At 43.1% G+C, this 25,897-nt stretch overlaps 1 protein-coding gene across 2 annotated transcripts in view; it reads right to left on the reverse strand.

Moving 5' to 3' along the window:
* The window catches only part of STPG2 (sperm tail PG-rich repeat containing 2), a 993,492-nt gene that overhangs the window by 2,897 nt on the left and 964,698 nt on the right, over window positions 1-25,897 (reverse strand). For both annotated transcript variants that reach the window (XM_044275675.1, XM_044275686.1), the window contains exon 14: window positions 18,039-18,194. In XM_044275675.1, the coding sequence (XP_044131610.1) occupies window positions 18,063-18,194 (132 nt within the window). In that variant the 3' untranslated portion in view covers window positions 18,039-18,062. The remainder of the gene's footprint in view (window positions 1-18,038; window positions 18,195-25,897) is intronic.

The following is a 25,897-nucleotide window of genomic DNA, read 5'->3' on the forward strand; positions in this document are numbered from 1 at the left end:
TTTGGCTGCTTTGTAGCTTATGACTTGCCTCTATTCAGTTGATTAAAACCTATTCAATTGTATTGATGATATAGGGGTTGGGCTTTTAGAATAACTTCCTCTGGTGTGCCAGGAAAAACAGTCCAACAGCCATGAAATGTCTGCACTTGCCAGACTGATAAATTAGATTCAAAACTGAAATGAGATCTCTTCTCCTACAACTATAAGGTCCTGAGGAGTCTCACACAAGATGTTCAGTTCATGGATCATTAAATCAGAACACATATACTCACTGCAGGGGATCTAGAAATGAATATTCATACCGCAATGGTTCAATACGATCTAAAATATAATGCACATGCTGAAATCTAACTCCCCACTTTTGTCTTTCACTAAACAGACAACAGTTAGGCCCCTTTCACACGGGCGAGTATTCCGCGAAGGTGCGATGCGTGAGTTGAACGCATTGCACCCGCACTGAATCCGGACCCATTCATTTCTATGGGGCTGTTCACATGAGCGGTGATTTTCACGCATCACTTATGCGTTGCGTGAAAATTGCAGCATGTTCTATATTCTGCGTTTTTCACATAACGCAGGCCCCATAGAAATGAATGGAGTTGCGTGAAAATCGCAAGCATCCGCAAGCAAGTGCGGATGCGGTGCGATTTTCACGCATGGGTTCTAGGTGACAGTCTATTCACTGTATTATTTTCCCTTATAACATGGTTGTAAGGGAAAATAATAGCATTCTGAATACAGAATGCATAGTATAATAGTGCTGGAGGGGTAAAAAAAAAAAAAAAAAAGTTAACTCACCTTCTCCTCTTGATCGCGTAGTTCCCGGTCTTTTTACTTCTTTAATGATGAGCTGTGGGCTAAAGGACCTGTGGTGACGTCAGATCACATGCTCCATCACCACGGTGATGGACCATGTGATTGGGGCATGTGATCTGACATCACCACAGGTCATTTAGCCAACAGCTCATCATTAAAGAAGTAAAGAGACCGGGAACTACGCGATCAAGAGGAGAAGGTGAGTTAACTTTTTTATTTTTTTTAACCCCTCCAGCACTATTATACTATGCATTCTGTATTCAGAATGCTATTATTTTCCCTTATAACCATGTTATAAGGGAAAATAATACAATCTTCAGAACATCAATCCCAAACCAATCCCAAACATGGGCGATTTTTCTCACGCGAGTGTAAAACGCATTGCAATGTTTTGCACTCGCCCGGAAAAATCGTGCGTGCACCCGCAACGCACCCGCCTCTTATCCGGGCCAAAAATAAGACGCCTATGTGAAAGAGGCCTAAAGGCCTGGAAAAGGGCTACAGTCCCAAGCACTGAGATTAAACCATGTCGAGATGGGTTCTTTTTTTAATGAAAGTTCACCAGCTTGCAGACTTACAGTGCTGCCCATAATTATTCATACCCCTGGCAAATTTTGACTTAAAGTTACTTTTATTCAACCAGCAAGTAATTTTTTGATGGGAAATGACATAGGTGTCTCCCAAAAGATAATAAGATGATGTACAAGAGGCATTATTTTGGGGGAAAAAACATTTCTCAGCTTTTATTTACATTTGAGCAAAAAGTGTCCAGTTCAAAATTATTCATACCCTTCTCAATAATCAATAGAAAAGCCTTTATTGGCTATTACAGCAATCAAACGCTTCCTATAATTGCAGACCAGCTTTTTGCATGTCTCCACAGGTATTTTTGCCCATTCATCTTTAGCAATGAGCTCCAAATCTTTCAGGTTGGAGGGTCTTTTTGCCATCACCCTGATTTTTAGCTCCCTCCACAGATTCTCAATTGGATTCAAGTCTGGGCTCTGGCTGGGCCACTCCAAAACGTTAATGTTGTTGTCTGCTAACCATTTCTTCATCACTTTTGCTGTGTGTTTTGGGTCCATGTCATGCTGAAATGTCCACTGGTGCCCAAGGCCAAGTTTCTCTGCAGACTGCCTGATGTTGTCGTTGAGAATCCTCATGTATTGCTCTTTTTCATGGTGCAGTTTACTGTGATTAGGTTCCCTGGTCCATTGGCTGAAAAACACCCCCAAAGCATTAGGTTCCCACCACCATGTTTGACAGTGGGGATGGTGTTCTTTGGGTTGAAGGCTTCTCCTTTTTTACGCCAAATGAAGGAAACATCATTGTGACCAAACAATTCAATTTTTGTTTCATCTGACCATAACACAGAAGACCAGAAGTCTTCTTCTTTGTCCAGATGAGCTTTTGCAAAGGCCAAGCAAGCTTTTGTGTGCCTTATCTGGAGAAGTGGTGTCCTCCTTGGTCTGCATTGTACAGTGTCCGTTGGATTGTCTGCCTTGAGACATTGCCACCAGCAGAGCCCAGATTCACCAGGATGGCCTTGGTGGTGATCCTTGGATTCTTTTTCACCTCTCTAACTATCCTCCTGGCCAGCACAGGTGTCATTTTTGGCTTTTGACCACGTCCTCTGAGATTTTCCACAGTGCGGAACATCTTGCTGCATTTTTGCTAAAATGTAAATAAAAGCTGAGAAATGTTTTTATTTCCACAATAATGCCTCTTGTACATCGTCTTATTATCTTTTGGGAGACACCTATGTCATTTCCCGTCAAAAAATTACTTGCTGGTTCAATAAAAGTAACTTTAAGTCAAAATTTGCCAGGGGTATGAATAATTATGGGCAGCACTGTACATGGAACATTTTTATATGGGGTTTCTCTATAGATGTTTTAACCCTCATGTTTTTATTTTTATTATTTTCTTCTCATTTTATTTTTACTCTCTTGCTTCATTTCCTTTACACATATGTTTCTTCTAATGCCATGTGTTTTTAGCACTTTTAAAATGTTTAGCATTTATTTTAGCATTTTTAACAGCGCTTTTCTTTCTAGCACTTTAAACCTCTTTATCCTGCCACTTTTCAATTCCAATATCCAATATTCCAAAAGCTCATGGGAAAAACACCCAAGGAAATGCTATGCCTACAGCATGCTATATTTGATATGCTGCATTGAAGATTTGACAAGAGCACAACCTCTAGGTTCTTTAACACCTTTTATATTTCCAAGATTTCCTGTGACACAAGCCCATACATTTGTCTCAAAATTACAGACCATGTACATCTGCCCTGTTAAGCCATGTGGACAACATACAGCTATTTATTTATATATATATATATATATATATATATAGTCAAAAACATCTTACCTCTGTAATAACAGCTGATCACAAGGGTAGCTTGACAATTTGCTTTGCTAGGACTTTTTCTTCTTTATATATATATATTTTTTTAACCCATCTACTACCTTTCCTGGGAGAATGTTTTCCTTCTACATCTCCCTTTCTTGCTCCATAAAAGGACTTCTCATCAATAAGGTTTGTTTACATATCCATAACACTGATGTATCTTCCCTTTCATATTTATTTGCCCAAAAAGTAGAGCAAATGGGGCATATAGGCTACTTCCATTTCAATTTATCACATATTAACAACCTAATGTGAATATTCAATGTAAGGCCTCTTTCACACTACAGTATGTTGAATTCAGTGTTTTGCGTTCCGTTTTTCACGGATCCGTTGTTCCGTTTTTTGCTTCCGTTGTGGTTCCGTTTCCGTTCCGTTGTTCCGTTCCGTTTTTCCGTTCCGTTTTTCCGTATGGCATATACAGTATACAGTAATTACATAGAAAAAATTGGGCTGGGCATAACATTTTCAATAGATGGTTCCGCAAAAAACGGAACGGATACGGAAGACATACGGATGCATTTCCGTATGTGTTCCGTTTTTTTTGCGGACCCATTGACTTGAATGGAGCCACGGACCGTGATTTTCGGCCAAATCAAGGACATGTTCCATCTTTTCAACGGAACGGAAAAACGGAAATACGGAAACAGAATGCATACGGAACACATTCAGTTTTTTTGCGGAACCATTGAAATGAATGGTTCCGTATACGGACCGTATACGGAACGCAAAAAACGGACTGCAAAACGGGAAAAAAAAACGGTAGTGTGAAAGAGGCCTAATACTTTTTGTTTAAAATTTTTTTTTTTTTTTTTTTTTTTTACTGGATATAATGTTTTAAAGTCCCTCCATGGCTACTCACTAGTTCCTGTCAAGAGTATTTTACTAAGATTTTAGTACATCAGAGAGCCTCACTTAATACTTTGTTAGAGCATCAGCCAGATTAGGGAGGAGTGTCATGGAACCATGAACCAGACGTACAACAAGAGATAAGTGGAAAATAAGAAGGTTTTATTGAAGAGCAAGCCGTAAGCAAAAGTCCAAACGGATGGCTAAACCGAAGCAGGGTCTTGCGGAGACACAGGTCAGGAACCAGAAGGGTAGTCAGACGAAGCCAGGATCAGGAACCAACGGGGTAGTCAGACGAAGCCAGGATCAGGAACCAACGGGGTAGTCAGACGAGGCCAGGATCAGGAACCAGAAGCAGCAGCAGTCTTGGAAGCATGTGAACACAGGAGGACCAAGCAAGGAACTGAAGCCACAGACCTCCTATATATATGAGCTAGGCATCCAGCTCCTCCCAGTGGGAAGGAGGAGCCGCAGGGTGGGAGGCTACAAGAAAACCCAGAAACCAAGATGGCCGCCAGCACATGTCAAACGAAGGGAACAGCAAGGAGGTAAGACCATGACAGTACCTCCCCCTCAAGGGCCCCTCCTCCGCGGAGTAAGGAACGGTTTCTGAGGGAAGCGTGCGTGGAAGGCTCGGAGCAAGGCAGGAGCATGGACATCTGCGGAGGGAACCCAGGAACGCTCCTCTGGACCATAACCACGCCAATGGACCAAAAACTGCACCCGGCCGCAGACCAGGCGTGAGTCCAGGATATTGCTCACCTCATACTCCTCACGATTGCCCACTTGGATCGGACGAGGCCGAGGAATCGAGGAAGTGAAACGATTACACACCAGTGGCTTCAACAGGGAGACATGAAACACGTTGGAGATCCGCATGCCAGGAGGAAGCGCAAGGGCATAGGCTACCGGGTTTACCCTGCGAAGCACTCGGAAGGGACCAACAAAGCGAGGCGCCAGCTTGGGAGTGGGCACTCGAAGGTTGAGGTTGCGGGTGGACAACCATACGCGGTCTCCGACCTGGTAGGAAGGAGCGGGCGCTCGTCTGCGATCAGCCTGGAGTCTCTGGCGCTGCGCAGAGACCTCAAGGGACCTCTGGATCTGTACCCAAGAAGCACGTAGGACGGAAAGGTGATCCTCCACAGCCGGAATATCCTGGGGAGAGAATACCTCCGGTAACACGGCAGGTTGGAACCCATAATTGGCCATGAAGGGAGACGTCCCAGAGGAAGAGTTCACCGCCGTGTTCCTGGCAAACTCAGCCCAAGGCAGGAGGTCAACCCAATTGTCTTGGTGATCGGAGACATAGCAACGAAGGAATTGCTCCAAGGCCTGATTGGATCGTTCTGCGGCCCCATTGGACTGAGGGTGGTAGGCCGAGGAGAAAGAGAGATGAATCCCCAACTGGGAGCAAAAGGCGCGCCAGAACCTGGACACAAACTGACTCCCCCGATCCGACACAATCTCCTTGGGCAAACCGTGCAACCGGAAGACCTCCCTGGCAAAAATCGAGGCCAACTCTTGTGCAGAGGGTAACTTCTTGAGAGGAACACAGTGGCACATTTTGGAAAACCGATCCACTATCATGAGAATGACCGTATGGCCTCGGGATGCAGGGAGGTCCACAATGAAATCCATCCCCAGGTGTGACCATGGACGCTCCCCGGTGGCTATGGGTTGCAAAAGGCCCAACGGAAGGTGCCGAGGGGACTTACTCTGGGCACAAACGGAGCATGCCGCTACATATGCGGCGATGTCGGAACGTAGGGAAGGCCACCAGAACAGACGTGAAACAGCCCAGGACAGCTGATTCTTTCCAGGATGCCCCGCAGCCTTGGAGTTATGGTAGGTTCGCAACAACCGAGTGCGCAACTCCTCAGGCACAAAACACCTGCCGTTGGGTCTCCCAGAGGGAGCACCAGATTGAGCCGCCAAAATCTGCTCACCCAGGGGAGAGGTCATGCTGGTGCGAATGGCGGCCAGGATCTGATTCGGAGGTATGACCGAAGTCGGAATCGACTCCTCCCCGGACAGCTCGGAGTACTGCCGTGATAAGGCATCCGCTCTGATGTTCTTGGAACCGGGTAGGTAGGAGACCACGTAATTAAAACGTGACAAGAACAGAGCCCATCTGGCCTGACGTGGTGTCAATCTCTTGGCCTCAGAGAGGTAGGTCAGATTCTTGTGGTCCGTCAGGATGAGAACCGGAACCACCGAGCCCTCGAGCAAGTGCCTCCATTCTTTAAGGGCCTGCACGATGGCCAATAACTCCCTGTCACCAATCTGATAGTTGCACTCCGCGGAAGACAGTTTCCGGGAGTAAAACCCACAAGGAAGCAGAGGACCCTCCGGTGTTCTACGCTGAGACAGGAGGGCGCCTACTCCCGTCTCAGACGCGTCCACCTCGAGGACAAACGGCAACCCAGGGTTGGGATGCGACAGAATCGGAGCCGACACAAAGGCGGACTTTAGAGCCTCAAAAGCTCGGATGGCCTCGGGCGGCCAGACCTGGGGATTACTGCCCTTCCTGGTCAGATCCGTGAGAGGCTTGGCTAACATGGAAAAGTCCCTGATGAACTTCCGATAATAATTGGCGAAGCCCAAAAAGCGCTGCAGGGCACGAAGACCACTGGGCTGGGGCCACTGTAAGACAGCCGAAACCTTCTCAGGATCCATGGAGAACCCCTCAGCGGAAATGATGTAACCTAAGAAGGTTACCTGGGATCGGTGAAATTCGCATTTCTCAAGCTTACCGAACAGCTTGTTCTCTCGTAACCGTTGCAACACTCGTCTGACATCCAGAATGTGGGCCTCCATGGATTCAGAATATACCAAGATGTCATCCAAATAGACCACCACACACTGCTGCAACAGGTCACGGAAAACATCGTTGATGAATTCCTGGAAGACTGCGGGCGCATTGCACAACCCAAAGGGCATAACCAAGGATTCATAATGACCGGTCCTGGTGTTAAACGCGGTCTTCCACTCATCGCCCGCCTTGATCCTTACCAGGTTATATGCCGCCCTCAGGTCGAGTTTGGTAAAGACCGTGGCCCCTTTGAGGCGATCGAACAGCTCGGAAATCAAGGGTATCGGGTAAGCGTTCTTGATCGTGATGCGATTGAGACCCCTGTAATCGATGCAAGGCCTCAATTCACCGCCCCTCTTTTTCACAAAGAAAAATCCAGCCCCTGCCGGGGACGAGGATTTGCGAATGTGTCCGCGTGAAAGCGCCTCCCTCACGTACTCCTCCATGGCCTCATTCTCCGCTACCGACAGTGGATAGACTTTGCCACGAGGAGGAACGGCACCAGATTGTAACTCTATGGCACAATCGTATGGGCGGTGCGGAGGTAGGGCAACCGCACGCACCTTATCGAATACATCCCGGTACTCCTCGTATTCAGGAGGCAACAGAGAGTCCGAGGAAGTACTCAGCAACTTGACAGGCCCATGGATGCAACTAGCCCCACACTGCGGTGACCACGAGAGGATCTCGGCCGATTTCCAATCGAAAGTCGGATTATGCTTCTGGAGCCAGGGGTACCCCAAGACCACCGAGTAGTGTGGAGACGAAATAACCTGGAGACAGACCGACTCTCTGTGAACGGCACCAATGGCCATCCCCACTGGAAGGGTCTCATGAGTCACGTGTGGCGGCAGAAGGGGTCTGCCGTCTATCGCCTCAAGAGCCAGTGGGAAACCTCGAGGCTGCAGAGGAATGGAATTGGCGGCAGCGAACACACTATCAATGAACAAACCACCAGCACCAGAGTCCACCAACGCCTGGGTCGTCACGGAGCCCCCGACCCAGGAGAGGACAACAGTAATCAGTGGTTTGTCAACACGGGAAACTGGGGACGAGGAGACTCCACCCAAGATCTGCCCCCGACAGGATCTCAGGTGCGAGCGTTTCCCGGACGGTTCGGGCATGCCAACCGAAAATGCCCACCGAGACCACAGTACATGCATCGGCCCTCGCGTCTCCGGAGTACCCTCTCCCCCTCGGACAGGCGAGCAAACCCCAGCTGCATGGGTTCACCCCCAGACAAGTCATCCCCAGGAGGCGTGGGAGGAGAGGGAGGCACGGGTGGGACAGCAAACGTAGGCGCCAATCTGTTAGAAGGCCTCCGCAGGCTCTCCTTAAAGGAAGGTCTATCCCTGAGTCTGGTGTCAATCAAAATCAGGAAAGAAATAAGAGACTCGAGCTCCACTGGTAGGTCCTTAGCTGCAACCTCATCCTTCAAGGCATCCGAGAGACCATGAGAGAAAGCAGCGACCAGAGCCTCATTATTCCAGCCCACCTCTGCTGCCAGGGTACGAAACTCAATGGCGTATTCAGCTACGGATCGTGAACCCTGTCTGATGGACATAAGGAGCTTCGCAGCAGAGGCAGCACGAGCCGGCACATCGAATACCTTCCGAAGAGAAGCAACAAAACCGGAAAACTCGGCAACCACCGGATTGTTGTTCTCCCATAAAGGGCTGGCCCAGGCCAAGGCCTTGTCCGAGAGCAGCGAGATCAAGAAGCCCACCTTTGATCTCTCAGTAGGAAAGGCATGTGGCAGCAACTCGAAGTAAATGCCCACCTGGTTAAGGAAACCTCGGCACTGAGTTGGCTCTCCCCCAAAGCGCTGTGGAAGGGGGGCAGAACCGGTCATACCCCGAAACACCACAGGCGCAGCAACAGGTGTCGGGGTAGACTCTGGCGCAACAACCGGAGCGGCAGTAGGAGCGGGCCCAGGAGCGACAACCGACCCATCGGCAACGGAAGCTAAATGAGCCGTGCGTTCAAGCAGGGTTTGCAACGCCACAGCGAACCGACCCAACAGGTGATCCTGCTGATCAAGTCTGGCAACCAGCGAAGGTAGCAAGGATGGCCCTGTACCGTCAGAATTCAGGGCTTGGTCCTAATGTCATGGAACCATGAACCAGACGTACAACAAGAGATAAGTGGAAAATAAGAAGGTTTTATTGAAGAGCAAGCCGTAAGCAAAAGTCCAAACGGATGGCTAAACCGAAGCAGGGTCTTGCGGAGACACAGGTCAGGAACCAGAAGGGTAGTCAGACGAAGCCAGGATCAGGAACCAACGGGGTAGTCAGACGAAGCCAGGATCAGGAACCAACGGGGTAGTCAGACGAGGCCAGGATCAGGAACCAGAAGCAGCAGCAGTCTTGGAAGCATGTGAACACAGGAGGACCAAGCAAGGAACTGAAGCCACAGACCTCCTATATATATGAGCTAGGCATCCAGCTCCTCCCAGTGGGAAGGAGGAGCCGCAGGGTGGGAGGCTACAAGAAAACCCAGAAACCAAGATGGCCGCCAGCACATGTCAAACGAAGGGAACAGCAAGGAGGTAAGACCATGACAAGGAGTGAGGGGTGGTGACCCAATTAAAACACTATACGGTCCCATACTATACCAGTAGTGTGGAAAATAAAGATTTCTCACACTTCCCATTGCAAAGCTCCCCTTTTGAATTGTTTATCTAGGCCTATCAGAGAGCAATAGAGCTGTCATTCAGTCAGGCATTCCAGGACTCCATATACTATTATAATGAAGATTACCTTTCAGAAAAAAAAAAAAAAAAACATTCCAATTTCAACAGCGTTGTAAACCGAGATTACTTTGCTCTTCCATGCAGAACTTTATTCTCTACAAGATTGCTGCTACAAAAATATAATATTTTGTATTTTTTCAGTCAAGATTGTTTTAACAATAATACCTCTTTCTGATGGAAGTGTCTTTTCAAGGCTTTTGTATTTTATCCTGCTCCCCTATAGTCTCATAAGTTACTTAAAACAGGCCTGATGAAAATGGAGGGGATGATAACAATTAAGAACATGTGAAAGCCCCATGTATTCTGAGCCATAACAACAGTACTTTGACATAATAGTTTTGTTATTATCATATCTATTTATAAGTTATGAAACTATCATATTTCTGTACATTTAGAGTGTGTACTAAAAGTACTAGATTGAGGCCATTTCACGCGAATGCCTGCCATCTCTATCTCAACATCTGTGATAAATTCCCTTGCCTATATTGTGTAACAGACAAGAAAGCCTACTTTGGATACAAACTAACAATCCTTATGCCGTCATGCCAATTCTGCAGATGTCTAGCAGTTACTGTGTAAATCAGCAACAGAGTTATAAAAAAAAGAATCTCTGAGAAATGTAGTACTATTACCTTGAAGAGATGACATAACAGTAAGTAAAGCTAATACTACACTGTTAACTGTTATTGTTAAGGTTAGCGAGATACTAAATGTTATCCAACCTTTTTCTCTCTAGCTGTTGGAAAACTACAAACCTGAGCATGATGGGTGTTTTAGTTTGGCACTAGCTTAAAGAGGTTCTCTGAGATACTTTTACTGATGACCTATCCTCGGGATAGGTCATCAGTATCTGGTCAGTGGAGGTCTGCCACAGGGCACCCCCGCCGATCAACTGTCTAAGAAGGTATTGGCACTCGCAGCAATGCCATGGTCTTCTCGCAGCTTTCCCTAGGCCATATGAAGTCACATTCATTTGTTATGTGGCCTAGGCACGGCTCAGCCCCATTGAGGTGAATCGGGCTGAAATGCGATACAAAGCACAGCTTCTATCAAATGGACGGCACTGTGCTTGGTGAGCAGAGTGCAGGCTGTGGCGCTACTGCGAGTGCCACTGCCTTCTCAAACAGTTGATCAGAGGGGTCCTGGGTGTCAGACCCCCAATGATCAGATACTGATGATCTATCCAAAGGATAGGTCATTAGTAAAAATATATAGCAAAACCCTTTTAAAAGAGTATGGTTAAAGATTACTACTCTTTAAAGAGGACCTTTCATCAATTTAAATTTAATGAAATAACACCTGTCTGTATAATAAAATTTGAAAACCATGTCTATATAATAAAATTTGATACAAATAATGCAATTGATTAGTTAAAACCAATTTAAACCTTTGATATAGTCTTTTACTTTATTTTAAACATTAAAATACTGTACAATGAAGTTTAGTGAAAATAAGTGTAAGTTAAAGAGGACCTTTCATCAATTTAAATTTAAAGAAATAACACTCCTACCTAATAGTGCGGCATCCACTGATGTTCCCCCTTTTTTTTTTTTTAATCGACCTCCGAATTCATTAATAATAGCCCCGTTTCTTCTGCCGCCTCATATGTAATTGAGACAGACTTTTGTATGGGGCGTTGCTAAAGATTTTGCTGTGGCCGTGAGTGCTATTCTCCTTGGCTGAGAGCGCGGCAAATCGCAGCGCTCGTCTCTCAGCAAAATCTTTAGCAACGCCCCATACAAAAGTCTGTCTCAATTACATATGAGGCGGCAGAAGAAACGGGGCTATTATTAATGAATTCGGAGGTCGATTAAAAAAAAAAAAAGGGGGAACATCAGTGGATGCCGCACTATTAGGTAGGAGTGTTATTTCTTTAAATTTAAATTGATGAAAGGTCCTCTTTAACTTACACTTATTTTCACTAAACTTCATTGTACAGTATTTTAATGTTTAAAATAAAGTGAAAGACTATATCAAAGGTTTAAATTGGTTTTAACTAATCAATTGCATTCTTTGTATCAAATTTTATTATATAGACATGGTTTTCAAGATCTCTACTGGCAGCTATTAAATTAGAGCCTTTGGTCTGCATCCGATCCGCATTTTTTGGCTGATTGAATGCGGACTCATTCATTTTAATGTGGCTGTGTGCTGTCCGCATCCATATTTCCTTTCTGTGCTCCCCCCAAAAAATAGAACAAATGAAATTTTTGTCCATGTTGCGGACAAAAATAAGCATTTCTAACAGAGGGCAGGACATACCGATATGCAAAATACGAACCGCCAACACAGATACAGTTGTGTGAAGGAGGCCTTAGTGGGATTAATGTTAGGGCTTATTCACACGACCGTGGTTTGGTTCGGCATCTGATCCGCATTTTTCGCAGCTCGGGTGCGAACCCATTCACTTCAACGGGGCCACAAAAGATGCGGATAGCACTCCGTGTGCTGTCTGCATCCGTTGCTTTGTTCCGTGGCCCCGCGAAAATTATAAATCAAGTCCTATTCTTGTCTGTTTTGCGGACAAGAATAGGCATTTGTATAAAGGGCCGTCCGTTCCGTTCTGCAAATTGCGGAAGGCACACGGGAGGCATTCATGTTTTGCGGATCCACAATTTTCAGAGAGCAAAACACGTCACGGTCGTGTAAACAAGCCCTTAGGGCTGTTTCACACAAGCGAGTCCATTGCGGGAATCGCGCTCCATGTGTGAGTGTGATCCTCCGCTCTGGACTTGCAGGAGCGCACGGCATTATCATGATTTATAATGCTATGTGTCTCTGCATGGCCTTATTTCCACAGAATCATAGTGACATAAAGCTGTCAGTATGATTCTGTAGAAATAAGGCCAAGCAGAGACACATAGCATTATAAATCATGATAATGCCGTGCGCTCCTGCAAGTCCAGAGCGGAGGATCACACTCGCACACAGAGCGCGATTCCCGCAATGGACTCACTCGTGTGAAACAGCCCTTAGGATTAGGCTACTTTCACACTCGCGTTTTGTGCACATCCCTCATGGACGGATCCGTTCAGATAATACAACCGTCTGCATCCGTTCAGAACGGATCCAGTTGTATTATCTTTAACATAGCCAAGACGGATCAGTCTTGAACACCATTGAAAGTCAATGGTGGACGGATCCGTTTTCTATTGTGCCAGATTGTGTCAGTAAAAAAAACATCCGTCCCCATTGACTTACATTGTGTGCCAGGATCCGTTTGGCTCAGTTTCATCACACGGACACCAAAACGCTGCAAGCGGAATGGAGACTGAACTGATGCATTTTGAGCTGATCCTTTTCCATTCAGAATGCATTAGAATGCAAACTGATCCGTTTTGGACCGCCTGTGAGAGCCCTGAACGGATCTCCCAAATGGAAAGCCAAAACACTAGTGTGAAAGTAGACTTAGCTAAAACACTGAACTTTTCAAGAATATCTTGTATACAAGGAAGGGAGTGATGAAGATTAGAGACAAGAAAAAGCAGGTCATCTGTGTAAGTAGGCAATTTGTGCTCCAGTATCCCCAATTTAACAACAGAAATGGCATTTTCTTGTCTCAATGTTTCCAAAAGGGTTTCCGTCACCATCATGCAATAATGAAAGGCGGCACCCTTGCGGAGTCCCATTATGCTTTTTTTCTCTTCACCCTGCATGCATTTTGGGTGTTAGTGACCAAGCACATTTTTTGATCTTTGCCTTCTATGAGCTATAACTTTTTATTTTTCCCCAGATGCAGCCATATGAGGGGTTGTTTAATGTGGGACAAGTTATAGCATTTAATGGCACAATGTTGGGGTACACATAATTTACTAAATAATTTTTATTAACTCTTTCCGAGGTGGGGAATGGGAAAAAACTGAGTGGGTCATTTACTAGTCTGAAATACACCTAAATTAAGTATACTTCAGGCGCAGATGGCAAAGCAACGGATAGTTGTTTAGCTATCTGCAACTTTTCTCCCCTCACACCAGGTCTAAAATTGTGGGCATGGCGTGGGCGGGGAAGGAGATGGACCGGCAGGCCCGTCTCATTCATCATTTTCTAGAAAATGGTCTAGATGTTAGACAGCTGGAAAGCTGTCTTACATTTAGAAGTGGTGCTGGTTGCACCGAAGTTATGGAGAGACGGGCGCCTCTTCATAACTTCAGCAGATCCATCGCCAGCTATGGGCCTTTATTAAGATCGGCATCTAAAACACCGGTCTTATTAAATGTGCCCCAGAGTTCTAATGTTAAAATTATTCGACAAAAATAACATGATAACTTTATTCTCTGGGTCAGTTTTACCAATTTGCACAATAAAAACCCTTTTTTAAAAGAAAATGTTTTTGCATTGCGGTATCCCATCGCAGTATTTTTCTTTTTATGGAGCTGCGTGAGGGCTTTATTTTTAAATAACAACTTAAAGTTTTCGTTTGTATCTTTTTTACTGCTTTTTATTCCATTTTTGATCTGTTTTTGGTGGTGAATAAGCAAAAAACACCAATTCTGGTATAGTTTTTTTTTTTAAGACATGGACTGTACATGATAAACAACATGATAACTATGTAGTACAGGTCATTATGGATGCTGCAATACCATATCTGTGGAGGGGATTTTATTTTTGCAATTTTTCTATTGAAAAGCATTTTCAGATATGAATAATAATAATTTTCATCTGACAGCCAATGTAAGTGAATGCCAAACTGAACTGGAGACTTCAGCGGTATATAATATTATTCAAGCCTTTACTTTTCTAATGTCACCAATAAAAAGTCTTAAGGATTAATTCTCTATATCAGTAATTCAGTAACTAGTGTTGGGCGCGAATATTCGAATCATGAATATTAATCGCGAATATCGGCACATCTAGAATTTGCGAAGATTTTGAATATAGTGATATATATTCGTATTTTCGAATATTCTAGATTTTTTATCATCTAAACCCATGATCCCTCCCTGCTTCTTGCTTGTGGGCCAATGAGAAGGCTGCAATGTCTTTGTCTGAGCTTAGCAATATCCCTAGCAACCAATAGGACATTTGCCTACCCCTTACTATATAAGAACCTCCCCAGCAGCCATTTTCTACAGTTTTTTAAAGTTCTGAGAGAGAGAGCAGTGACATTGTTGTGCTCTGTGCTTTCCACTTATTACATTAGATAGATAGTTAGATAGCTTATACACTTCCCATCCTAAAAAAAAAGTCTCCACCAAAAATATTTTGTTGGACCGCCTTTAGCTTTGATTACGGCACGTATTCACTGTGGCATTGTTTCGATAAGCTTCTGCAATGTCACAAGATTTATTTCCATCCAGTGTTGCATTCATTTTTCATCAAGATCTTGCATTGATGATGGTAGAGTCTGACTGCTGCGCAAAGTCTTCTCCAGCACATCCCAAAGATTCTCAATGGGGTTAAGGTCTGGACACTGTGGTGGCCAATCCATGTGTGTAAATTATGTCTCATGCTCCCTGAACCACTCTTTCACAATTTGAGCCTGATGAATCCTGGCATTGTTATCTTGGAATATGCCCGTGCCATCAGGGAAGAACCTTTTCCAGCACATCCCAAAGATTCTCAATGGGGTTAAGGTCTGGACTCGGTAGTGGCCAATCCATGTGTGAAAATGATGTCTCATGCTCCCTTAACCACTCTTTCACAATTTGAGCCCAATGAATCCTGGCATTGTCATCTTGGAATATGCCCGTGCCATCAGGGAAGAAAAAATCCATTGATGGAATAACGTGGTCATTCAGTATGTTCAGGTAGTCAGCTGACCTCATTCTTGGAGCACATACTGTTGCTGAACCTAGACCTGACCAACTGCAGCAATCCCAGATCATAGCACTGTCCCCACAGGCTTGTACAGTAGGCCCTAGGCACGATGGGTGCATCACTTCATCTGCCTCTCTTCTTGCCCTGATGCACTCTGGAACAGGGTAAATCTGGACTCATCAGACCACATGACCTTCTTCCATTGCTCCAGAGTCCAATCTTTATGCTACCTAGCAAATTGAAGACTTTTTTTCTGGTTTGCCTCACTGATTAGTGGTTTTCTTACAGCTACACAGCTGTTCAGTCTCAATCCCTTGAGTTCCCTTTGCATTGTGCATGTGGAAATGCTCTTACTTTCACTATTAAACATATCCCTGAGTTCTACTTTTGTTTTTCTTCGATTTGATGCAACCATATTATTTTATTTTTATATTTTTTTCCCTCCACCTAAAAGATTTCAGTTTGTTTTTCAATTGAGTTGTACAGTTTATAGGCCACATTAAAGGTGGGAAAAATTCTGAAATTATTTAACTTTGTCTCATTTTTTTTACATCACAGAAACCTGACATTTTAACAGGGGTGTGTAGACTTTATATCCACTGTACATGCTACAGACATAGTGCTGTGATGTCACAACAATACATAGAGCACCAATCAATAATATGTAGTCAGACCTGCTAAACTGTGAATTTTCATGTATTGTGCCAAAATATTCACATCATTAGTGCATTTGCGAATATATTGGAGCACTCTATTTGCATATAACGCTATTTTGAATGTTCTGCCGTGACAACCATTTTCTCTTGTCTCAGCAATTTCTAGCAGCTTTGAAAATGTAGCAAAAGTGACACACGCCTGTATTGCGCGAGCATTATGTGAATATTACATTACCGATTTTTGCAATCAAGAAAATAATAGCAAATATATGTTGAATATTCTACAAATTATTCGCGAAATATCACAAATTTGAATATTGCCCCTGCCACTCATCACTAGAAACAACATGTGATATATCTTAGAGGTCTTAAGACTTAGATCTAGGTAGTAAGGCATGGTGGTCTCTTTCTATAATAATGCAATCCATCACCTGTGGGCCCAGCGTATATGAGCATTGTTTCTTCTTCCATAGTTTTCCTGATCCTTTATAGGTTTAGAAAGTAAATTTTAATTAAATTTAAATGGTCCTGACTAGTGTTGATCGAGCACCAAAGTGCTTGTGTGCTTGAGTAGAACACTTTGCGATGCTTGGGTGTTTTACCAAGCACCCAGGCACAATGGAAGTCAATGGGAGAACCCCAGGAACCCCCTGCTCTGAAGAGGGGAGGGTGTCAGGACTCTCGTTCGGCTTAGGAGTCCCTGCTCTGACTTCATATACAGGGGAAACTCAAAAAAAATTGAATATCGTGCAAAAGTCCATTTATTTCAGTAATGCAAATTAAAAGGAATTGCATTAATGCAGCTTAAAATTAGAATTTTGTGAAAAGGTTCAATATTATAGGCTCAAAGTGTCACTCTAGTCAGCTAATTAATCTATACCCCCTAAGTAAAGGGTACCTTAAAATTGGGACTTTGGGGTTTCAGAAGCTATAAGCCATAATCATCCAAATTATAAACAAATAAAGACTTGAAATATGTCACTTTGCATATAATGAGTCTATGTCAAATATTATTTTCACCTTTTAAGTTGCATTACTGAAATAAATGAACTTTGCATGATATTCAAATTTTTTTACTTTCACCTGTATAGCTATATCCATATATGGAGTCAATGCTTGGGGACACCCCAGTGTATTTAAATCTAATTTCTGAAAAGTTTCTGCTGGGATTTGAACTCCCAACACTGATACTTTAGAGGCAAGGACCTTATCCACTCAGCTATAAAGCCAAATGCTAAACTGTGTCATAAAAACCTCATAGTAGTTTCTGATGTAGTGAGTATTCCTATTAAGCTGAAGGCTTATTTTATATTTCTATGCAGGTTAACATGTAGCTTTACAGTATAGTGGCTAACATCCTTGCCTCTAATGTACAAGGTTGGGAGTTCAAATCGCAGCAGAAACTTTTCAGGAATTAGATTTAAATACACTTTTCAGAAATAGATACTAAATTACGTTTAAATTCACTGACCCGAGCATAGCATTGCTCGAGCCGAACTGGTGTTTGGCCATGCATGCTCGATTAACACTACTCCTGACACTGGAAAAAGCATTATGAAAGTCCACAATGGCCATGTAAAGTTTTTAACACCCTGAGCCTGTTACTAGTTGTTTAAGCTCCTGCTTTATGTCACCCAGCTCCTTCAGAACTGGTTAAAAGATTTTGTTACTATTTGCTCAATAAAGGCTCTATTAAGCCTTCCATCTCACTTTTATCCCCAGAGGCACTGGAATTATAATCATCAGTGGACATATCTTGGATTCCTGGATCACGTGAGCAGCAGCTTGTTTTTTAAGATATTTATATTTTTTGGCATGCTGGAAAGACCACCAGAATCCCTCTGCTTGTTTCCAACTATTTTACCATGTTGCAGGCAGCCTAATGTTCAGGTTTTGTAACAAAGCTCAGCAAGAAGCCATTCAGAACCATCATCGGAAGATATTTTTCATGATTAAAAATACACACTTTTAGAAAGATGCCACTTACCATGTTTAAATGTTTGTATCACAATCAAACACTCAGAGAAAATAGCGGCTTTTCTGCTTGTATTTTTAGAGGAATTTCCACGTGACTCAGCAAAGGGTTTGGAAGTGTGGCATTAAAGGTCCCTTTTAGCACCGTGTCCTTAAAAACAGGGCTCATCTGTAGAGATAAATAAAGACAATGTGATACAGTGCTACAAATATGAGTTTACTGTACAGTACTTGTGCTTGAATTTTATTATTTGGGAAAACTAAATTATACACATTTCATGCTGCCTTAGGCCTCTTGCACACGACAGTACGCTTTCACGGTCCGCAAAATGGGGTTTCGTTGTTCCGTGATCCGTGTCCGTTTTTTCTTCCGTGTGTCTTCCTTGATTTTTGGAGGATCACCAGACCAGAAAAGTGAAAAAAAATCGAAGTCAAGTTTGCCTTGAAAATGATAGGAAAAAAATGGACACGGATCACGGACGCGGGTGACAATCTTGTGTGCCTCCGTGTTTTTTCACGGACCCATTGACTTGAATGGGTCCGCGAACCGTTGTCCGTCAAAAAAATAGGACAGGTCATATTTTTTTGACGGACAGGAAACACGGATCACGGGCGCGGATGACAAACCGTGCATTTTCCGAGTTTCCAACGGACCCATTGAAAGTCAATGGGTCCGCAGAAAGTCATGGAAAATGGAACAACGGACACGGATGCACGCAACGGTCGTGTGCATGAGGCCTTATACTGTATATCCTGGTTAAATCACCAAGCTATTTTATAATCCTTTATATAGTTTTCTATAATTTCTAACAAAAAAATCACTCCTAGCAGGGCCCAAAAGGCATATAGTGGGGAAAATAAGTATTTGATACACTGGCGATTTTGCAAGTTTTCCCACCTACAAAGAATGGAGAGGTTTCTAATTTTTAGCGTAGATACACTTCAACTGTAAGGGACAGAATCTGAAAAAAAAAATCCTGAAAATCACATCTTATGATTTTTAAATAATTAATTTTCACTTTATTGCATGAAATAAGTATTTGATTACCTACCAACCAGCAAGAATTCTGACTCTGGCTCTCACAGACCTGTTAGTTTTCTTTAAGAAGCCCTCCTACTCTGCACTCATTACCAGTGAGACTATGGAACTCTCTGCCTTAGGAGGGAGGTGGTGAAGGTGAGTACAATAAAAGAATTCAAGAGGAGCTTGGATGAATTTCTGGAGTGTAATAATATTACAGGCTATAGCTACTAGAGAGGGGTCGTTGATCCAGGGAGTTAATCTGATTGCCTGATTGGAGTCGGGAAGGAAATTTTTCCCCTTAAGTGTGAAAAATCTGCTTGTACCTCACAGTTTCTTTTTTACCTTACTCTGGATCAACTTGCAGGATAACAGGCTGAACTGGATGGACAAATGTATTTTTTCGGCCTTATATACTATGTTACTATGTATGTTACCTGTATTAATTGCGCCTGTTTAAACTCATTACCTGTATAAGAGACACCTGTCCACACAATCAATCACACTCCAACCTCTCCACCATATCCAAGACCAGGGAGCTGTCTAAGGACACCAGGGACAAAATTGTAGACCTGCACAAGATGGGATGGGCTACAGGACAATATGAGAGCAGCTTGGTGAGAAGGCAACAACTGTTGCCGCAATTATTAGAAAATGGAAGAAACACAAGATGACTGTCAACCTTCCTCAGTCTGGGGCTCCATGCAAGATCTCGTCTCGTGATGTAAGAATAATTCTGAGAAAGGTCATGAATCAGCCCAGAACTACACAGGATGACCTGGTCAATGACCTGAAGAGTCACTGCGCCATCATGGATTCAAATTCTGCAGGGCACGCAAGGTCCCTTTGCTCATGCCAGCTCATGTCCAGGCCCATTTGAAGTTCACCAATGACCATCTGGATGATCATGTGGTCAGATGAGACCAAGATAGAACTTTTTGTAATCAACTCCACTTGCCATATTTGGAGTAAGAAGAAGGATGAGTACAACCCCAAGAACACCGTCCAAACCATGAAGCATAGGGATGGAAACATCATTCTTTGGGGGTGCTTTTCTGCAAAAGGAGCAGGACAACTTCACCGTATTGAAGGGAGGATGGATGGGGCCAAGTATTGCAAGATTTTGGCCAACAACCCCTTTAGTAAGAGCATTGAAGATGAGTCGTGGTTGGGTCTTCTATCATGACAATGACCCAAAACACACAGACAGGGCAACTAAAAAGTGGCTCCTTAAGAAGCATTTCAAGGTCCTGGAGTGGCCTAGCCAGTCTTCAGACCTGAACCCAAACAAAAATCTTTGTAGGAAGTTGAAACTCAATGTAGCCCAGTGACAGCCCCAAAACCAGAAAGATATGGAGAAGATCTGTATAGCAGAGTGGGCCAAAATCCCTGCTGCAGTATGCACAAACTTGGTCAAGAACTACAGGAAACGTCTGACCTCTGTAATTGCAAACAAAGATTTTTGTACCAAGTATTAAGTTCTGTTTTTCTATTGTATCAAATATGTATTTCATGCAATAAAATGCTAATTAATTATTTAAAAATAATCTGGATTTTTTTTAGAGTCTATCTCTCACAGTTGAAGTGTACCTACGCTAAAAATTAGACCTCTCCATTCTTTGTAGTTGGGAAAACTTGTAAAATCGCCAGTGTATCAAAAACTAATTTTACCGTGTGTACATGGCAAACCTGGTGGCTAGTGTATATAGGCAAAGTAAAAATTCTAATGTTTCTTTGAAAAGTCATACAAGAAGATTTTGTAAATAAGACGTACACTTTGCTGCCCATTTAAAGTCCAATTAAAAAGCAAGCATTTGGACATGTAGGAATAGTGTTCTGACACTTTTATATATGAAAGGGTTCTTTACAGTTATTGCAAATAAACTCTAGAATGTTATGATTAGAGATGAGCGAATCGAAGCTGATGAAGTGGAATTCGTTTAGAATTTCAGGAAAAATTCGATTTGCAACGGCCGTTCTGTAGTCTCCTCATACTGCTGCCACCTCCAGACTCTGTCATTGTGCCGCTCTGTGGCCTTCTCCTAATGCTGCTGCTGTCACCTACAGACTCTGTCATTGTGCCACTCGGTGGCCTCGTCATACTGCTTCCATCTCCTCATGCTGTTTTTATGTTATAGGTCCGCTATTACCACCCTCCCCACTTTATGACTGGTCCACTATTTTGGTTTTCGGCCTGGCTGACATCATCATTTATTTGACACTTCTTCTGATTTGACAGAAGGAAGGAAAAATGAGACGCACAACAGATCCTGTCTGTGTACCAGCTTTAAGGCCTGTATGGTCCCATCAGAATTGGCTCATGATTTGGTATCCAAAAGCAGGAGTGGGTAGAAAACATTCAAGGAGTGGGTTGGAGACATGCAAATATTCCATTTAAGTGTCCTCTCTTTTAGATCCACTCTGTTTTTTTTTCCTTTAGCAATACTGATGGATTATTGAGCAAATGCTGACCAAGTAAAGGCATATGCTCCACAGACAGGATCCGTTTTTTCTGGGTAATTGTTCTGACGAATCAGAGATTGGGGAAAATTAATCAGTAACGTCAACACATCTTACTGCTGACACTCTCATCACTCTTTCGGGGGCTCTACTTGCTTAATAGAACAGGTTCTGTAGACGACGGTGTAAAAGGAGTGTGCTTCTTCTTGACGCTAACATCTACCTGTAAGGCTGAGTTGATACTTGAGTTATTTGGTCAGTTTTGGCCCCGTGAATGCCAAAATAAGTGAAGTGTGCAGTGATTCTAAGAGTGACGCCTGTCATCTGCATGTCATACGAACTCACAGTATTATTTCACTACCAAAGCAGACTCCCTATGTGTGTTGCTGCAAGGCACAGTGTTCTACACCACTACAAAGGCTCTCAGCAGCCAGGAAATAGCAGTTTTTTAACGCGATTCACCGCAGATTCGTATCGAAGCTAATTTTTCTGAAAAATTCGGCGAACCAGCCAAATTGAATTTTGCTCATCTTTAGTCATGATCCAAAAGGCAGCTATAATGGCAGCATTCAAAAATGTATATACTAAAGATAAATGGCATGAAGAGCTATCATTTATATAGCAATGAATGATGTTTAATTGATCCAGGGATACTATCGGACTATCTGACAGTATTGGATGAGGAAGAAACTATACTCCTTATGTGAGGATCAATAGTCAAGTTAACTTTCCTATGGATACGCTGGAGCCTAACAATTTAACTATGAATGATGTCACATCTTTTTACATAACTGTGCAGTGTTAAAATGATAACCTGGACAACAATCTGAAATCTCAGCTTTTTCGGCAGGAGTGGAGACATCCACACCACTTCCAAAATCTCACTAAATGTATCCTTACTCAGTAGTTAGGTTATGTTCAGAAGGTGTCATAATCTGCTCAGGACGCGCTATAAAACATGAAACATAGTTATCCGGGATAGTGGCTCCTTGAGTCTGTTGTGGGTAAGTAGGCTTCAGGAGCAGCCTGCCAAAATGGCATACAGGTATATAGGTAAGAACCAGAGGATAGCATCAGTGCCTCCACTCCATACAAAGGTTGTATTTTCAGCTGTTGCATTGATTGTCATGTTAAAGAAGATTTAAAACTAAAACTTAAATATGATCACTTTGAAATGCCAAAGTAATAAAATTATATTTGTTTTTCTTTAGCTGCAAAAATGAATAACAAAATGTACAGGCATAGTAGTTTTTACTTTAAAATTTGCTTTTTGAAAACTGTTACCTTGTTAGTGGTCATGACAGCCAACATAGCTGCACTTTCTGTTTCTTTAGCAAAAATGACCACTGTAACAGAACAAAACATTGCCAATATCTCATTAATTAATACACATATAACTGCTACAATTTGGCTTCTCTGAGGCCACTTTCACACAGTCGGTATTTGGTCTGTATTTTGCATCAGTATTTGTAGGCCAAATCCAGAAGTGGGTCCATTATACTATCTTTTTTTCTCTGTAGGCTCCACTACTGGTTCTGGCATACAAACACTGATGAAAAACACAGACCAAATACTGAATGTGTCATTTAACAAAATATTGATTTAAACTTTGGTTGGAAATCCACTTTAACATTTAAGGTTTATCCAGCTTTTTTTCTAATATAAATAAGCCTTTTGGAGAACAAAACTATTCATTAGCCAATTTCATGTTTCTGACCTTAAATTCCTAAATTGAGTCCAATCACCAAAAAGGGCAGTTGAAGCCATTTTGAAGTCCTAGTTAGGAAATTTTGGATAGAAAACAAACTATGGAGCTAATTCTATAGGTCCTTTACACGGGCCAATTTAGTAGGCAATTGTCGAGATGGAAGCGCTCCTTCCGAGTAGAGATAAGCAAAATTTTCAAAAATTCTATTCAGTCCCTTCATCGAATTTTTCCAAAAATGTGCTCCTTTGTGAATTAATATTTCACAAAGCACATTACATCAGGTCTATCCCGGCCTACAGTTAAACTTTAGGGAGAACGTATCATCACTGTGCAGTGAAGCAACATGCATAGCTAGTCCTTTCTGTAGCAAAACATTTACTGTGCGTCTGAATGACAGGCAGGTCACATATATGGCCATGCACATCATCATGCAGACCACCAACATTCCTAGCTAACCCCTAGTTTAGTGGAACAAAGTAAGGACATGGAGGCAGAGCTAATAAAGTAGTGAAGAAAAAGAAGGTTCTTTTAATCCATGTTATTTCAGTACAAACACATGCATTTTAATCCCTTCTATTTGAAGTAAAATGACTGTGTGTCACTATTAGGCTTAGTTCACACTTTACTTATTTGGTCAATAATTGTCATCCCAAGGCAAGTGCAGATCAAACCCACAGAACAGGTGCAGATCTATTCATGATACCTAATCAGAGACTAGGCTTGGCTCCTGAATTTGCCTCACAATAAGAGATGGAAATAACTGACCAAATAAAATAAGTGTGAACTGTGCCTTGCAGGTCAATGTTAGCGTCAGCTCTAATTTACCAGTGGGGATTTAACCGTGCAGTGACCCAAAATTCAAGGAGTGGCCCCATGATAGTGTGGAGGGTTTAAGCGCTAAGGCTGTAGATTGCTTGAGAACCTGTTCTGTTACCTACTGATACAAGTAGTGGCACCATGACAGAGTGGGGAGGGTCTCAGCAGTAAGTTTTTGTTGACATTAATATTTATTTTTCCCTTCTTGTGATCCGTCAGAAGAACAACTCCAAAAAAGGATACTATCTTTTGAGTATCACACGGTCAGTAATTGATCTGTATTGGTAAATAAAAAACAGCAGTGGGTCCAAAACAGAGATCACATGTGAAGGAAATATTTGCATGTCTTCTGTGTTTTCAACCCACGCCTGCTTTTGGCTTCCAAATAACAATCAAATCCTGATGCAAAATGCTGTTCGTGTGATAAGGGTCTCATGCTCAATTTGCTCAAGTTTTAGCCATTTGCCCCTGAAATCGACTTTATTCAGATAGAAAAGAAGGCCTCTATCACACAGTCAGTATTTAGTCTGATTTTTGCATTAGTATTTGATCAGTATTGGTAAGTCAAAAACAGGAGTGGGTCTACACAGTCATTATTTGGTCAGTTTTTTGCATTAGTATTTGATCAGTATTGGTAAGGCAAAAACAGGAGTTAACAAGTCTTTTGGACCGATTCCTGCTTTTGGCTTACAAATCATGATGAAATCATGATGCAAAATACTGACTGTGATAGAAGCCTTATGGACAGAAAAATAAACAGTGATGTCAACAAGGCCAAATATGGACACTAATAGCCCCATAACAGACTGGTGAGGGTGACAACAGCATGAAGAGTCAAAATAGTGGCCCTGGTACAGATTAGGGAGGGGAGGAGGGGGCAACTGTAGTGGCAGTAACAGCACAAAATGGTGGCAGATCACAGTAGGGGCAGATGGCAGTAGAGGCAGAAGGCATGTGGCATTAGTCGGATGACAGCATTAGAATAAAGGCAGCAGCACGTGGGCAGAAATAATGGGACATTTGTCACAATTTCTAGTATAGCAGCACACTACAGTCAGTACTGCCAGAACGATCTAGTCTGTTGTATCAGGAACCGGTGTCTAAAAATCCTGGTTGATCCTTTAGAAAGATTAGTCTCTCAACGTTTTGAGTTGAAAGTTGAATTCTTTTTGGAGTTACTATGCCACCTGTCGCACTAAACACCCGCTCTGATGCTACACTACTGGCCGCGAAGGAAAGCTTCTCCAGGGCAAACTTGGCCAGTTGCGGAGAAAAATCAAGTTTGAATGCCTAGTGGTCCAGAGGCTTTTGGACCTGGGGTGACAGGGTGGAGTCTAAGTAGGCCACCACCTGCGGGTTCAGGTTCTGCTCCATGCCCTTCTGCTGCTGCTGCTGGGTGGGTTCTTCATTAGGCGGGTAAGGAAAAGTGCTCATCAGAGACTCAAGACTTAAGTTGCTACTGATAGATCTGGTGCTGCTTTTGCCCCCCCCCCCGATCCCCCTCCATCAGTTATAGCAGTGAAGCGTGAGCTCAGAGGATCCCCCTAGTTAGATCTCCGTGAGGATGGCTGATGAGGCATGTAGGCAGCGGCCAACTGACTACAAAGGATGTCTCCATAGTAGTTGAGTTTATCATCCCTCTCAGAAGGTGCAAAAAAGGCCCCCATTTTGGGCTGGTAGCGAGGGTCTAACATTGTGGAGAGCCAGTAATCCCTCTTCTGAATAATAATGCGGTTGTCACTACGCAAGCAACTCAGCATGCATCTGACCATTTGCCCAGGGGACTTGGAGGAACTCCCTGCCTCCTTCTCCACTGCATACTTATACTTTCTGTTGGGGTCATCTGCGTTGTCTTTGTCCTCTAACT

Source organism: Bufo gargarizans, chromosome 1 (assembly GCF_014858855.1).
Source record: "Bufo gargarizans isolate SCDJY-AF-19 chromosome 1, ASM1485885v1, whole genome shotgun sequence".
NCBI classification, from domain to species: domain Eukaryota; kingdom Metazoa; phylum Chordata; class Amphibia; order Anura; family Bufonidae; genus Bufo; species Bufo gargarizans.